Source organism: Lactuca sativa, chromosome 7, assembly GCF_002870075.4.
Source record: "Lactuca sativa cultivar Salinas chromosome 7, Lsat_Salinas_v11, whole genome shotgun sequence".
In the NCBI taxonomy this organism is placed as follows: Eukaryota; Viridiplantae; Streptophyta; class Magnoliopsida; order Asterales; family Asteraceae; genus Lactuca; species Lactuca sativa.
In genome coordinates, this window is record NC_056629.2 from 25931951 (window position 1) to 25949188 (window position 17238).

Genomic DNA, 17238 nt, shown 5'->3' on the forward strand with positions numbered 1-17238 from the left:
GTTGGGGCCACGGTATATTGGTCCCTACCGGGTGACCGCTAGGGTAGGCAGGGTAGCATATCGTTTGGAGCTACCTGCAGAGTTGAGTCAGATTCATGATACCTTCCACGTATCTCAGTTGAGAAAGTGTATCGTCGACGAATCGGCCGTGGTTCCTTTGGAGAATATTCAGGTGGATGCGAGCCTGAACTACATTGAGAGACCGATCGCGATTCGGGACAGGAGGATCAAAATTCTGAGGAACAAGGAGGTATCATTGGTTCAGGTCTAGTGGCAACATCGGAAGGGGTCCGAGCTGACTTGGGAACCAGAGTTAGAAATGCGTGAGCAGTACCCCGAGTTATTTGCCAAGCGAGACTTCGAGGGCGAATTCTGATTCTAGTGGGGGAGAATTGTAACACCCGGTTTCCCAGGTATATTAATTATATTGTAATTTCTTCATTTCTTTTGGGTGACTCGACGAGTTGGTGCTTAGACTCGTTGAGTCTGGTCGCGATTGGATTATGTGTTTAATGAGGGGACTCAACGAGTCTGGGGGAGTGACTTTCCGAGTCCGAGCTGGCGAAAGAAACCCTAATTTCTTTGGTTTGGGACCTATTTAAAGGCCCTTATGGCCTCCATTTGCGGCTACCTGTTCTCAGAGAGAAACCCTAGAGTGTTTGAGCGATTTGGGAGAGAAAGGAAGCCATTATTGACTTTTGTGGTGCTGTTTAGCAAGAAGAAGGAGATCCAAGTCAAGGGGAAACAAAGGAGGTTGCTATTCTGTGGATTTGAAGCTTAGATCATCACATTTGAGGTAGTAATTCGACTCTCCTTCTGTTCTTATGATGATCATAGGGATTTAGGGTTTCTTAGACCCTTTGTTGGTTAGATTTGATGACCAAATAGTCCCTCTTGGTGATGAGGCTTTGGATCTAGATCCATAGAGGTCCAGAGAGCCTTACTCATTAAGCTTTATGAAGAGCAATAGAGGTTATGACCTTGGGTTATGGTATTTGGGGCTAAATCATCATATATGACCAAATAGATGTTGTGTGTGCATCAAGATAGAAACTTTACGTGGTTATTTGGATTGGGAATGATAGATCTATAGGTTAGAGGACTAGATCTGACCTCAGGAAGTTGTTTGAGGATGTGTATGGAATGAACTCGCCAAGTCCAGGATCAGACTCGACGAGTCGGGGCGGGTTGTCCCGTGTCTCAGACTAGTTGATGACACTCCGAGTTGGGTGAGTGACTCGGTGAGTCAGAAGGGATTCAGAGGAAATGAATTCACGTATGGACTCGACAAGTCTGTGCAAGACTCGACGGGTCGGGTCAAGGTTGACCGTTGGTCGTTGACCAAGGTTGACTAGTGTTGACTTGTTAGTGTTAGACAAAATAAGTCAGGAAAAGTATTAATTAGAGATGCACTTATGATATAGGAGGACGAGAGGTCGGGAGATCGAGCACGAGTGATTATCCGACATCAGTAAGGTGAGTTTTCTCACTATGTCGTACCTGATTGGGTAATTATATGTGACCGGAAGGTCTTATGTTTATGATGTATATGTGATGCTTGTTATATGTGATATGTTATGATATGAGAATGATGATGTGGACCGGAAGGTCAACAAAGTTACGGGATGGAAATCCCTTGAGACACTTGGATCGGAAGATCCTAAGGCCTAGAAGGGCGTATGTGTTATACGTGGTATTTTGGGGAACTCACTAAGCATTTATGCTTACCGTTTGTGTGATGTGTGTTTCAGGTACCAGTGATAACCGCGGGAAGGCGCCAGCTTGATCAATACACACTTGCAGATGACATGTTTTTTTTTTGAGATCTTAGGATATGGATTTTGTTATGTATTTTGAGAGGATATTGGATATTTGATTTTTGAATGATTTGGAAGTGAAATGTTTTATTAAAATAAATTGAAAAATTGTTTGAAATTTTAACGGTGTTACACTAACAGTCTATAGAGACAACATATTAGGGTCCAATCATCCACAAGATGGAATACCCTTAACTACCGATCAAACATGTGCGCATATAACATATAATCACATATCAGTCTACAGATAGTCAAAATGATCTACAGATCTCTAATCATAGCAACATCCTATCTACTAGGATACTGATCTAACCGATCTCACTAATAACAAAGCAGGATAACAATCCAACGGGCCGGCCTTGGTGCCTTTGACCCTTGAGTATACTGAGGAAAACTCACCTCACAATGTCGAACATTAGTGATAAGATCAAACTCCCGAATCACAGCCACGAACTCCACCACCTATATCCACCATAGGACCAAGTCCACTTCCATAAATTTCTAATTTACTAAAATACCCCCAAAAGTCAAACTGGTTAACCCTTGGTCAAAGTCAAAGTCAATGGTCAAGGTCAACAGTCCATGTTGACCCAACTCGTCGAGTGCAACCTACAGACTCGTTGAGTTCCTTCAGAACTCAGAGAGTCGCGAGAATCAGAGTCGACTCGCTGAGTTGGCTATCCAACTCGGCGAGTCCATGCAATGTCTAGAAAGTCGGGAAAAAACCCTATCTACTCATCGATTCTTCTTTCTAACTCGTCGAGTTCATGCCGAAACCAGAAAATGGGGAAACCCATTGATTTGGCTTATCCAACTCATCGAGTTCATGCACTCTACTTCTTATCCAGACGATTTCAACCTACTCCAAAGCTCCAAATTGTAGATATAGCCTCCTAGGGCACAATTTGTAACGCCTGTGTTTCCGGGCTTGCCATTTTTTAGCAATGTAATAGTCTAGGTTAACTTTTGTAACCCGTTTTGAAATAATAAGAATGTATTATTTGAGTATTATGTGTTTTGTGCTTAATTGCTTAATTCTGTGGTCTGATTAATTAAGAATAAAAATAAGCGTCAAAATTTAAGTGTGAAATAAACTTAATATCTTTGGTTAATGTTGTAGTAGTCGAAACGAGGTTTCCGAATATATATAGAACGCCCAAATCTGACTTCGTATGAGGAAGTTATGATTTATCGAAGTTCCGGCTTAGCGGTATACAGCCTGTTATACTCGAATTGAGATCGAGCGATTGTTAGCCGAAGTAATCTAAATGAGAATCGAAGATCTCATTGTTGGTATCGAAGCGATAAAAAGTTAGGCGAGAACGGACGTCAAACGAAGAAGTTATGAATTTATAACGAAAGTTTCTGTCCCGGCCTATTAAAAATAATTAATAAAAATAAAGTCAAAATTAGCCGACGGAGTCTAAACGAAAGTCGTAGAGCGTGGTCTCACCTTTCCGTGGATATAAAGAACGTCGAAAATGGAGTTCGTATGAAGAAGTTATGAATTTCCGAAGTTTATTAATCATTTAGTAATTAAATTTAATTATAAATCGAAAGTATTATCCGAAGCCGTGTCACCGGTGTAATCCGGAGTACGCCCCGCGTACGAGGTTACGCTATCGCGTAACTCCGATAGTGTCGACACTTCGGATGACGCATGCAATGACGATTTCGGACGTTGTACGCGCTGCGTACGCCTGTACGCCCCGCGTACTCCGAGGCTCCAGCCTCTATATAAAGGATCCGAAGGCAGCCTCATTTCTTGTTCATTTTCTTCTCTTCTCTCTAGTCTTTTGCATCGTTTTTCGTGCCGAAGCTACCCCGAAGCCCCGGTATTATACTCTAGCCCCGAGGCAAGTCCCGAGACCCCGAAGATCCCGAGAAGCGCGGTTTCCGAGTCGAAGCTCTGCCCGCGAGAAGTTTGATTTTCGAGGAGATCTTCCAGATCTGCTGTGGATTACTACTTCTATAAGCCGTAGTGCTGTCGGATCGTCTTCTGATCAAGTGAGTGTGTAGTTATTTCTTCTAATACAATAATACGAAGTATTTTATATAAAAATATGTGCTATGTGTATATATTTGGTTGTGTTATGTGTGAATGTGTATTCACTCTCTTCGATCTTATAGATCTGCTTATTTCTTTATGAAATACGTGTTATGTGGTATGCCTCATCTGTTATATGGAATATATATATTGAATGAAAATGATATATAGGATTTAAACTATGTATGAAAATATATATTCTTATCTACTAATATGTTGGGTAGAACATGGGTAGATAGTTGGTGTGTAATAAACAGATGAGAGGCCTCGATGTTGTTGTTGTTGTTGATCTAGTTATTCAGCAGAGTATGGATAACGACCACAGACTCTTTCTAGACAGTCCTGTGGAACGCTAGCAGGTTCATAACCTGTAGGTGTTGTGAACGATGTGTTCACCGGTGTACTCTATCCCCCTCATGTTTGCCTTTAGGATATCTATTGTTGAGGAAACCCCTTAGCAGTGATGTCCGTCCCGATGAAAATCCTAGATTAGGTCCCTTGAGATAGTTGTTGTTTTAGGGACGTAAAGTGAGGATAACGGGAATGGGTAATCGGGATAGTGATTGGTTGGTGAAATTAAATATAACTTATTTATTGTGGGTTGAAAACCCTATGTGCTCCCCAGGCTCCCAAGCCTGACCCACTCAGTTTTATTTGTATTACAGGAAGTGGCACAAGGGCGTAAGATGGATGGATCATCTTGTTGTTTTGTTTACAAGTCTGTATATGTATACATTTGTTGAATGACTTGTAATGTTTATCGTTTATGCTTTATGGTCTGTATCGGAACATGACATCCCGAGTTTTGATTATATAATGAAATGCATCTCTTGATGAAATGCTTTGATAAATATTATTTTATCATGTTTTGTTTTCGGAACAAATTCCGCAACTCTTTCAAATCAAAAGGATTTACTCTGAAATTATTTAAAAGCATAAATGAAAATCGGTCTTTTGAGGCCGTGATTTTGGGGGATGTCACAGTTGGTATCAGAGCATTAGTTTAAGCGAACTAGGAATTTGTAGGATTTCTAGACTTAAACTTAGAATGCTAAATGGAATGATGAGATGTGTGTCTGTTGGATTTTAGACACGAGCACTAGTTTATTTTAGGAAAGTTGCCTAAAATGCTTTATGTGCTAAATGTTATATGTTGCCATATATGATATTATTTGTTCGGATCTACGGTCTGTTGCCGACCGGATCTGGAAACCTTATGTGTGTAGGATTCTAAGCGTATGTTTACGGTATTAGAACTAGCATGTAAACGTTTCAGAGTGATAAGGATGATTTGAATATCTATCGTGAATGAGGATCTAATTTCACCTTATTCGGTGTGTAGATCAAAATGGTGAGAACAAGGAGTGGCGTTGGAAACGCGGATGAAAACAGGAATCAACCGCCATTGATTGAGCAGATACCTGTTGTAGCAGCAGCACCAGAACCAATAACAATGGCTGCGGTGCAAGCCATGATTCGGGCTATGCTAGCCGAACAAAGGGAGGAGATGCGACAAATGTTGCATAATAATAGGGATGAACCTATCATACCTATTGAGGAACCTGAATTGATTCCCGAGCAATCGGAGGAAGGGAACAATAGTCGCATGGTGAGTCAAGTTGGGACTCAAGAGGAACGAAGGAACGATCCAGAAAGGAGAAACAACAAGGATGGGCGTATGTACAAGAACTTCTTGGGCGCCAAACCGCCAAGTCTTTCTGGGAGCCCAAAGCCTGTTGAAATAATGGATTGGATCTCCGAAATGGAGATGGTATTTGAAAGTTGCGACTGTAGCAACAAGTAGAAGACCGTCTTTGCAGTTAGACAACTGAAGACTGGAGTCTTGAGTTGGTGGAAGTTGTTGGCAGATACTATGCCACGAGGAGAAGCCCTGAAAATGTCATGGGAGGAGTTCTTGGAACAGCTGAGGGTGCAGTATTGTTCAGAGATAGATCTGATTGATCTGAACAATGAGTTCCAAAACTTGAAGAAAGGGAAGATGAGCATAGATGACTATGCTACTGCGTTTACCGAGAAGATGAAGTTGTTTCCGTACCTAGTACCGACGGAACTCTCCAAAATTGAGAGGTTTGCTAACGGACTGCCTGCTGACTTTGGTCCGACAGTCAAGATGGCAACCACTCTGAAAACGGCTGTTCGTGCAGCTAAGAATGTGGAGGCCCAGCAGAAGGAAAAGGGTCTAGAAAGAATAGATGTTGGTGAAAAGAGGAAGTTCGATGGAACTTCAGGGTCCAACAAGAAAAACAAGTTCTCGAAGTCTGGTTCGAGGGGAGGTGGAGGTGAAGCGAAATGGTGCGACAAATGTAAGAAGAAGCATCATGGAAGATGTGAGGTGGCGAACACATGCTACAAGTGTGGAAAGCCAGGGCACTATGCCAATGAGTGTAACCTCACGAAGAAAGTTTGCTATGGTTGTGGTGAGGAGGGTCATATGTCGAGGGACTGCCCGAAGAAGAAGGAGGCAGCTAGACCCAACATTCCGCCAAAGCCAAAGGCGAGAGCATTCCAGATGACACTGGAAGCTGCTAAAGATGAAGCTGATGTCGCTTCAGGTACCTTTCTCGTTAACGAATTGCCTGCCCAAATTTTATTTGATTCTGGAGCCAACTACTCCTTTATATCGCATGAATTTGGTAGAAAGCTAGCTTTGCCTGTTGTTAGACTAGATAATGCCTTATTAGTCGAAGTTGCTAGTGGCAAGTTTGTACCTGTTAGCCATCGTATGAAAAACATCTTAATTGATTTGAATGGGAATAAGTTCCACGAGGAATTATTGCCTATCGAACTTAATGGTTTCGACATCGTATTGGGAATGGATTGGCTTAGCGCCAACGACGCCGAAATTTTATGCAAGAAGAAAATAGTCAAAGTAAACCCGCCTGGGAAAGATTCGTTTATGGTGTATGGAGATAAACGCAGAGTGAATTCTGGAATCATTTCATTGATGAAAGCCAGAAAATGTTTGACCAAGGGGTGTACATCATATTTAGCATTCGTGATTGATGCTAAGAAGGAAAAGAAGGTGATGCAGAATATTCCAGTGGTGTGTGATTATCCGGAAGTATTTCCCGAAGATCTTCCTGGATTACCACCTGATAGACAAGTACAGTTCAGAATAGACTTGTTACCAGGAACGACGCCAATTGCAAAAGCACCTTATCGATTAGCACCGACGGAGATGAAGGAGCTAATGATGCAACTTCAGGACTTATTGGACAACGGTTTCATTAGACCTAGTTCATCACCCTGGGGAGCTCCGATGTTATTCGTGAAGAAGAAAGATGGAAGTATGAGAATGTGCATTGATTACCGAGAGCTGAACAAGGCAACAATAAAGAATAGATATCCGTTGCCAAGGATTGATGACCTGTTTGATCAATTGCAAGGTTCGAGCTATTTCTCGAAGATCGATCTAAGGTCAGGATATCATCAGCTGAAAGTAAGAGAGCAGGATATAGAGAAGACTGCATTCAGAACTAGATATGGACACTACGAGTTCTTGGTTATGTCGTTTGGACTAACCAATGCTCCTGCAGCATTCATGGATTTGATGAATAGGGTTTGTAATCCTTTCCTTGATAAATCCGTGATAGTGTTCATAGACGACATTCTGATTTACTCGAAAAGCCAAGAGGAGCATGGCAGACACTTGCGAGAAGTGTTAGAAGTCTTGAAGAAGGAGAAGTTGTACGCTAAGTTCTCCAAATGTGATTTTTGGATTCGTGAAGTCCAATTCTTGGGTCACGTGGTCAACCAAGAAGGGATAATGGTTGATCCAGTGAAGATCGAAGCTGTGACGAAGTGGGAACAACCGAAAAGTCCCACGGAGATTCGAAGCTTTTTAGGATTAGCCGGATATTACCGAAGGTTTATCCAAGGCTTTTCTTCGATCGCTAGTCCGTTGTCAGCTTTGACCCACAAAGGAGCTACTTATGCTTGGGGTGAGAAGCATAAGGAAGAATTTGAGAAGCTAAAGGAGAAGCTATGCGAGGCACCGATACTTTCTCTACCCGATGGAGTTGAAGACTTCGCTGTCTATAGCGATGCGTCTGGTGTTGGATTGGGTTGTGTTTTGACCCAAAGAGAAAAGGTGATATCATATGCGTCTCGACAACTGAAAGAGCATGAAAAGAATTACCCGACTCATGATTTGGAGTTGGCAGCGGTAGTTTTCGCTCTGAAAATATGGAGGCATTACCTCTATGGCACGAAGTGCAAACTTTTCACTGATCATAAGAGTCTCCAATATCTCTTTAATCAGAAAGAATTGAATATGAGGCAACGACGCTGGCTAGAATTACTTAAAGACTACGACTGCGAGATACTTTACCACCCCGGTAAAGCTAATGTTGTTGCTGATGCTCTCAGTCGGAAAGTCAATCCTGAAAGGAAAAGGCCAAGAGCGTTGAGAATTGAAGTTGTCTCAACTATTTTGGAAAGTATAGAGAAAGCTCAGAGCGAAGCTTCTGAGAAGAATGACCGAAAGGAAGAACATTTGGGCAAAACGTTGGTGTTCGGTGTAAACAGTCATGGACTGAAGGTGTTCCAAGATCGGATTTGGATACCTAAGACAGGAGGAGTCAGAGATCTTCTGATGGAAGACGCTCATAAGACCATGTACTCGATTCATCCGGGTAGCACTAAAATGTATAGGTACCTGAAACCCTACTACTGGTGGCCGACGATGAAGCTTGATGTTGCAAAGTATGTGGCCGAGTGTGTGACTTGTGCGAGAGTCAAGACACAACATCAGAAACCGTACGGGAGTTTAGAACCTTTACCTGTGCCTATGGGTAGGTGGGAAGACATTGCTATGGATTTTGTCACTAAACTGCCCAGAACAAAGAATGGTCACGACATGATTTGGGTGGTCGTTGATCGATTCACTAAGAGTGCGCATTTCATAGCGGCCAAGGAGAAATGGTCTATGGAGAAGCTTGCGAATTCTTACGTGAAGGAAATTGTGAGGCTTCACGGTGTTCCGTTGACGATTGTGTCGGATCGTGATAGCCGTTTCACATCGAGGTTTTGGAAAAGTCTACAAGAGGAATTGGGTACCAAGTTGTGTTTAAGTACAGCTTACCATCCGCAGACTGATGGTCAGAGCGAACGAACGATACAAACACTTGAAGATATGCTGAGAGCATGTACTCAGGAATTCCTAGGTAATTGGGATGAACATTTACCGTTGGTAGAATTTTCCTATAATAATAGTTTCCACTCGAGCATTAAGATGACACCTTACCAAGCTTTGTATGGACAGAAGTGTCGTACGCCGTCTTGTTGGCTTGAGGCTGGGGAAAAGCAGTTTATGGGACCGGAGTTGGTTCATCAAACTGCTGAAAAGTTGAAAATAATTAGGGAAAGAATGTTAGCAGCTCAGGATCGTCAGAAGAGCTATGCTGACAAGAAGCGGAGACCGATAACTTTTGAGGTTGGGGATTCGGTTTTGCTTAAAGTCTCGCCGTGGAAGGGACTTATAAGATTTGGTAAAAGGGGAAAGTTGAGTCCAAGGTTTATTGGACCGTTTAAAGTTCTTCAGAGGGTTGGGAACCAAGCTTACAAGCTCGAATTACCCAAAGAACTGAATGGAATTCACAACACTTTTCATGTGTGTTATTTGAGGAAGTTCACGGGAGAAGTTCCCGACATAATTCCAATCTCTGAATTGAGAATTGATGAGAACAAAAGGTTGGTTGAAGAACCAGAGGCAATTGTTGACCGAAAGACTAAGAAATTGCGACGCAAGATGGTTGGGTTAGTGCTTGTCCGATGGAAACACACGAATGGGCCGAATCTCACCTGGGAGACGGAGAGTGACATGATGGGTCGCTATCCGCATTTGTTTGTTGATGTGTGATTCCGGGGACGGAATCATTCTAAGGTGGAGAGAATTGTAACGCCTGTGTTTCCGGGCTTGCCATTTTTTAGCAATGTAATAGTCTAGGTTAACTTTTGTAACCCGTTTTGAAATAATAAGAATGTATTATTTGAGTATTATGTGTTTTGTGCTTAATTGCTTAATTCTGTGGTCTGATTAATTAAGAATAAAAATAAGCGTCAAAATTTAAGTGTGAAATAAACTTAATATCTTTGGTTAATGTTGTAGTAGTCGAAACGAGGTTTCCGAATATATATAGAACGCCCAAATCTGACTTCGTATGAGGAAGTTATGATTTATCGAAGTTCCGGCTTAGCGGTATACAGCCTGTTATACTCGAATTGAGATCGAGCGATTGTTAGCCGAAGTAATCTAAATGAGAATCGAAGATCTCATTGTTGGTATCGAAGCGATAAAAAGTTAGGCGAGAACGGACGTCAAACGAAGAAGTTATGAATTTATAACGAAAGTTTCTGTCGCGGCCTATTAAAAATAATTAATAAAAATAAAGTCAAAATTAGCCGACGGAGTCTAAACGAAAGTCGTAGAGCGTGGTCTCACCTTTCCGTGGATATAAAGAACGTAGAAAATGGAGTTCGTATGAAGAAGGTATGAATTTCCGAAGTTTATTAATCATTTAGTAATTAAATTTAATTATAAATCGAAAGTATTATCCGAAGCCGTGTCACCGGTGTAATCCGGAGTACGCCCCGCGTACGAGGTTACGCTATCGCGTAACTCCGATAGTGTCGACACTTCGGATGACGCATGCAATGACGATTTCGGACGCTGTACGCGCTGCGTACGCCTGTACGCCCCACGTACTCCGAGGCTCCAGTCTCTATATAAAGGATCCGAAGGCAGCCTCATTTCTTGTTCATTTTCTTCTCTTCTCTCTAGTCTTTTGCATCGTTTTTCGTGCCGAAGCTACCCCGAAGCCCCGGTATTATACTCTAGCCCCGAGGCAAGTCCCGAGACCCCGAAGATCCCGAGAAGCGCGGTTTCCGAGTCGAAGCTCTGCCCGCGAGAAGTTTGATTTTCGAGGAGATCTTCCAGATCTGCTGTGGATTACTACTTCTATAAGCCGTAGTGCTGTCGGATCGTCTTCTGATCAAGTGAGTGTGTAGTTATTTCTTCTAATACAATAATACGAAGTATTTTATATAAAAATACGTGCTATGTGTATATATTTGGTTGTGTTATGTGTGAATGTGTATTCACTCTCTTCTATCTTATAGATCTGCTTATTTCTTTATGAAATACTTGTTATGTGGTATGCCTCATCTGTTATATGGAATATATATATTGAATGAAAATGATATATAGGATTTAAACTATGTATGAAAATATATATTCTTATCTACTAATATGTTGGGTAGAACATGGGTAGATAGTTGGTGTGTAATAAACAGATGAGAGGCCTCGATGTTGTTGTTGTTGTTGATCTAGTTATTCAGCAGAGTATGGATAACGACCACAGACTCTTTCTAGACAGTCCTGTGGAACGCTAGCAGGTTCATAACCTGTAGGTGTTGTGAACGATGTGTTCACCGGTGTACTCTATCCCCCTCATGGTTGCCTTTAGGATATCTATTGTTGAGGAAACCCCTTAGCAGTGATGTCCGTCCCGATGAAAATCCTAGATTAGGTCCCTTGAGATAGTTGTTGTTTTAGGGACGTAAAGTGAGGATAACGGGAATGGGTAATCGGGATAGTGATTGGTTGGTGAAATTAAATATAACTTATTTATTGTGGGTTGAAAACCCTATGTGCTCACCAGGCTCCCAAGCCTGACCCACTCAGTTTTATTTGTATTACAGGAAGTGGCACAAGGGCGTAAGATGGATGGATCATCTTGTTGTTTTGTTTACAAGTCTGTATATGTATACATTTGTTGAATGACTTGTAATGTTTATCGTTTATGTTTTATGGTCTGTATCGAAACATGACATCCCGAGTTTTGATTATATAATGAAATGCATCTCTTGATGAAATGCTTTGATAAATATTATTTTATCATGTTTTGTTTTGGGAACAAATTCCACAACTCTTTCAAATCAAAAGGATTTACTCTAAAATTATTTAAAAGCATAAATGAAAATCGGTCTTTTGAGGCCGTGATTTTGGGGGATGTCACACAATTACCACGTAAAGTTGCAAACTTTACATGCATGCAAGGTCTTAAAGGCCAAAACCAAGCCAAAGAAGAAGTTTTAGGTAAGGAGAATGTCATAACTTGCTAAAGACTAAAACTTTATGACTATAAGGGGCAAGAGGAGTCCGGATCTTAAGTTACAACTTCAGATCATGCCCAAAACCAGAAATGACTCCTCAACAACCTAGAATGGCCCTAAACGTTTGCATGAAGAGATCTAGCTAGAGAGAAGTCAAGGTAACGACTTGTTACATTCAAGATGATGCTAAGATGAAGAAGAAATCAGATCCACAAACTTCTCCCTGCTCCAAGCTCCTTAGACTTCAATCATTCTTCAAAAATGCACCAAAGACACTCTTTTACCCTCACCAACACAAGGGAGCATTTAAGAACGACTAAGGTTTCCTTCTCTAAGTAATGGGGTGATAAGGGACACCAAAGGATGCATTTTAAGTCCTTTAAATAGGGTGCAAACCCTAAAAATTAGGGTTTCCTCATTCAGCTCCTACTCGTCAAGTTGGGGTCCTCCAACTCGTTGAGTAGAGCTCATAAATCACGCGGGTTGGCTACTCTCTACACGACGCGTTGGGGGCCTCCAAATCGTCGAGTAGGCTTCCTTATTTGCAATAAAACTCTTAAAATCACACTCCTAGAAATCGGGATGTTACAAACGCGGAACACGAAAAGGCTGACACATGACACAAAAATGTATGGGGAGATGTCGCCTTAAAATGCGCACCGTGCACCCCATTTGCACGCCGTGCACCACAAAATTGGGTATAAATAGGAGGCCAAGCCCCATTCTTTCTCCCATACCTCCCACACTTTCTCTCTCGATTTTCTCTACATCTTACCCAAATTTCCCTTAGTTTTAGTCTTTGGCAGAGCCCTGTGACCCCTAAAGTATTCAGCTAAGTAGTAGCCATCCAGTAGAGCCCTATGAGTGCGATTTACTGACTCTGGTCAGGAAGAATCCCTTAAAGTTAAGCTACACTCTCGTTCTTTCCGTGTAACTTGTATTGATAGTCAAATGTCGTTGTTATGAACCTATACATAATATTTATCAGTAATTCAGAAAGGCTATACGCTGAAATGATCCTGCCTCCTAACTGTCCTACCTGGATGATCCTTACTTGATAGATCTTGATGTAGACATTAAGATTAGTGAAGAATCTTGACAATCATTAGTCGTCGGTAATATAAACCTAAGCTTTAGGAATGTTCGTACTTAGGTCACGTCAGAGGAAAAGCTAAAAGTGTTAGGCGAATTTTTTCCGAAATCACCAATCATTCACCTAAGTCAAGTGAGTGCATAGTCCCTTTCATGAACATGATTTTTATACAAGTACTAATTAAATTATTAAATATATGTTAGAAAGTTCATGTGTGATCTATATGCTTATTGTCTGGTTTATGTGTTAGAAATGTATTTAAGGATATATGGCATGGCATACTACGGTATGATGACGGTCGCCATTACACCCAACGCCAACATTGCTGCCATCATCGCCGCCTCATTTTCGGAATCTTTAATCTCTTTTCAGCAGGGGCGGAGCTTGAACAATTTTTTTTTTGGGGGGGGGGGTCGATTTGCCGAAAGTATTAAAAACTAAAATTAACATTTTTACATACAAAAAAAATTGTTTTAACAAAAAATAACTAGAAAAAGAATTACAACTCAGCCCGACGACCTTTAAGGTCTTTGAAATCATCAATTACCGACTTCGAATCAATGTTTTCAGCAATTTCTCTTTCTATGTAAACCACCAAGTTGTTTGCGAGAAAGTCATCCGACATCGTATTGCGAAGACGGTTCTTGAATATTTTCATTGCTGAAAATCCCCTCTCTGTTGTTGCGGTAGAAACTGAAAGTGTTAAGATTAACCGCAACACTCTATCAAGCAAATAATACGTCTCACGTTTCTGAGTTTCCACAAGACCCTTGCATAAGTCAGCAATAGTTGATACACCACTAAGCTTGGGATTCTTTGTCATATCAATATTAAAAATCTCCAATTGATATCATAATTGAATTCTCTCATGCTCCGTAAAATCTTCGGGATAATACTTCTCAACAGGACGAAAAATTTGATCAACTTTAATCACTTTAGGGTGTTCTTTTGAAACTAAAGTAGAACTAAGACTTAATAGCTCCATCGCCTGGTCATTAAATCTATTATTCAACTCATGTAACTGTTTGTCCAATGTGGCTGTAAACAAATCCACTCGATAAAAATGTTCAAAAGTAACATGATTATCTGTTTTTCGAGGCTGGTATCGAGTAGAAGTATATGGAGCATTCATATTCGGCATATCTATTTGATGTTTTTCACAAAAAAAAAAACTTTACTTGTTCAAGTAAAGAGTCCCATCCCTTGTTTCTGAATTCATTTAGACTCTCCTTTGTTGCTGAAACTAACTCCATGGCATTGAGAATAACTTGAGATTTCTTTTGTAGAGCTTGAGAAAGTACATCAGTTTTCCCCAATATTTCCTTTATCAAGTGAAGAATAAACACAAACTCAAATGATTTTAGGATACACTAAGCTGCATCAGCATCTCCGCGTTGAGAATAAGTAGCAAATACATCATCGATTATTCCCTGGAGAACAACACTAGTACAATTAAACATGTTAAGCAAACTACAAACAGAACGAAGATGAGAACCCTAACGTGTATCACCAACTCTTCTTAATGTCCCAACTTGATTCAATCCTTTGCCTGATTCGATTTCACCTAGTTCCAATAATTGTTCAATCTCATTTTCCTTCGCCTTTTGTAACTCATCATGACGCTTACTGGAAGCACAAACTACATTAATTAAAAAAAATTAAGTTTGTGAAAAATTGGTGTACAGGAATAATTTCCCTTGAAGCAGCTACCAATGCTAGTTGTAATCTGTGATCAAAGCAATGAACATAATATGCATAAGGACAATCCTTAAGAACAAGTGCATGTAATCCGTTCCATTCCCGTTTCGTATTACTAGCACCATTATAACCTTGGCCACAGATTTTACTAACATCAAATTGATAGTGCAAAAGTTGTCTCCACATATTTGTTTTTAGGGTTAATGATAAGGTATCCCTAACATGAACCAAATCCAAGAACCTTTCATGTATGATCCCTTCTACATCAACCATTTGCTCTTTTTTAGACTCATCCTGTGACTCATCAACCATGACACAAAAATATGAATCACCCACTTCACTACGAATATGCTTTCTAACTTTATTTGCAATAATACTAAGAATTTCTTTTTGAATTTCTCTAGAAGTATATTTTGAATTATAAGGAGCTTTCTCTAATATAACATTTGCAACTTCATCATTATAAGATGCTATAAGTTTTAGTAGTTGCAAAAAATTACCATGATTTTTGGAATTAGGAGATTCATCATGTCCTTGTAAAGCACACGCTTGGAATGTCAACCAACGAACTGTGTCAATCGAAGCTTTTAATCGTAAACGATTCTTCAATATTTGCTCTTCATTTTGCTTCATTGTGATATTTTCAATGTGTGCTTCTTGGTTCATCAAATTTTCAGCAAACGCAACAACATTTATATGTTGTGAACAACCAATGTGCTTCAAGAATGCACAATTTTTAACGTCATTAACGTTCTTCCAATTGTCAAATCCTTTAACAGTAAATGCATCATAACCATGGGACACACTTGGTTTATCGTTAAATATAAAACAAATAAAACAATAGGATGCATGTGTTGTTGGAGAATATTCTAAGCAATTAGGGAAAATGTTAAACCAAGAATATTGGAATCTACGAGGATGTTTCTTTGAACCTTTAGCATGATATTTTTTAAGACGTATTTGGAAAGGTCCTAAACTCATATAAGCTCGTCCTACTTCTTCCCTTAAGTTAACTGAATATTCCCACATTTGTTTTCTTTTAGCAGGATCTCTTTCTAGTTGCTTAAGATCCGCTTGAACCACCTCATTAGGATTTGATTGTGTGGCTTCATTCCTATCATTCTCTTGTTGATTTTCATGTTCTTGTGGTTGTGGTTCACTTGTTGAAGCTTTGCGACGTTTAATCTCTTCATTTTTATCATGTATTTCTTCATTATCAACATTTCTTTTGAAGAAAGAATGATTAATGGTTTTCATATTTCCCAAGATTGTATCTATAAAAATTAAAATCAAAAAACAATTCATAAGAAAATAAGCAATGTGTAATTAGTTGATTCCTAAAACTCCAACAACAATCAAATATAGAGGAAAAGCAACAAAATAGTTCATTTTAGACATATCAGTTCTTAAAACATGCTCCTAAAATTAGTTCATTCCTAAAATTCCAAAATATCAGTTCATAAGTTTATTCTATACAAAAGCAACAAAACAAGCTCTGAAGTCAGAAGTCCTGAAAAGTTCCAACAACTAAACAAGTGCAACAGGAAAGAAGTCAAGAACTGAAGAACAGACTGAACAGCAGCCGAATTGAAACTTGAAAGCTTAAAGCTGAAAGCATACTTAAGGATAGGGAATTGGGGATTGCAGCAGATGAGCAGAATTGTAGCTATGCAATCCTGCAGAACAACAGCAGGTAGCATAGTAGCAGTACCGTAGGTCTGCAGTGGCGCGACAGCCAACGCCCAGTAGGCGACGAGAAGGCGAGTGGCGACGAACGACTTCGATTTGGCGGAGTCGACTAGCAATTGAGAGAAGATTGAGGATAGGGCCTAAGAGATTGGGGCGGAAGGCGGAAGCTCTACTGATTGAACGATCAACGATGGTCTCTCTCTTGGATCAGCTTCTTGGCAAACAAACATTGGATTAGCTGATCAGGAGGGGCCACAACCCAAAACTCACATTGTTGGGCCTATAATTCCAAAAATTAAACATATATACTCTACTTCTAGCCCAAAATTTTTTTTGGGGGGGGGGGGCACAACCCATCATGGCCCTATAAAAGGTGCGCCCCTAGTTTTCAGTGTTCATTATCCCATGATTTGTAAGATTCTAAAAAACCTATTGTTGTTTACATTCTTTATTGTTCAATTGCACCTTCTGATACAACTTGGGTGCCCTTTTTACAGAGGCTTCCGGTGTGGTGGAAAAGGTACTAGTGGGGGAACCCATTGGCCTGGACCATCTACGGCATGGTTGCATCGCAGTTTGGGGACTTCGACACCCAACTTGGTGAGTCTCTCTTCCTTACCAATCTTCTAATAATATTCCTTTACCAAAAAAATGGTGTGTGTAATCATCATGATTCGGTTGCATGGGTGAGTGTTGATGATCCCTTAATTGCTTCCATTTTTGCAACTGGATCTTGTGTTCTCTTATCAAATGATTTG

At 40.4% G+C, this 17238-nt stretch overlaps 1 protein-coding gene across 1 annotated transcript; it reads right to left on the minus strand.

Moving 5' to 3' along the window:
• Window positions 1–13592: 13592 nt before the first annotated feature.
• LOC111907339 (uncharacterized) lies at window positions 13593–17020 on the minus strand. Its single transcript, XM_023903108.1, has 7 exons — window positions 16924–17020; window positions 14923–16065; window positions 14608–14732; window positions 14509–14523; window positions 14319–14415; window positions 13990–14236; window positions 13593–13893 (listed from the first exon to the last, which is right to left on the minus strand). The coding sequence occupies exons 1-7, from the start codon at window positions 17018–17020 to the stop codon at window positions 13593–13595; spliced, it is 2025 nt and encodes a 674-aa protein (XP_023758876.1).
• Between the last annotated feature and the right edge of the window lie 218 nt (window positions 17021–17238).

What these genes read in the sequence shown, in the direction of transcription:
- LOC111907339 (XM_023903108.1), bottom strand. Translation starts at nt 17,020, where the DNA reads ATGGGTTCCCCCACTAGTACCTTTTCCACCACACCGGAAGCCTCTGTA. An exon ending in TAGTAAAATCTGTGGCCAAG is followed by an intron (nt 14,733 to 14,922) that starts GTTATAATGGTG and finishes TAATTAATGTAG; the next exon opens with TTTGTGCTTCCAGTAAGCGT. An exon ending in ATTTTTCGTCCTGTTGAGAA is followed by an intron (nt 13,894 to 13,989) that starts GTATTATCCCGA and finishes TCCCAAGCTTAG; the next exon opens with TGGTGTATCAACTATTGCTG.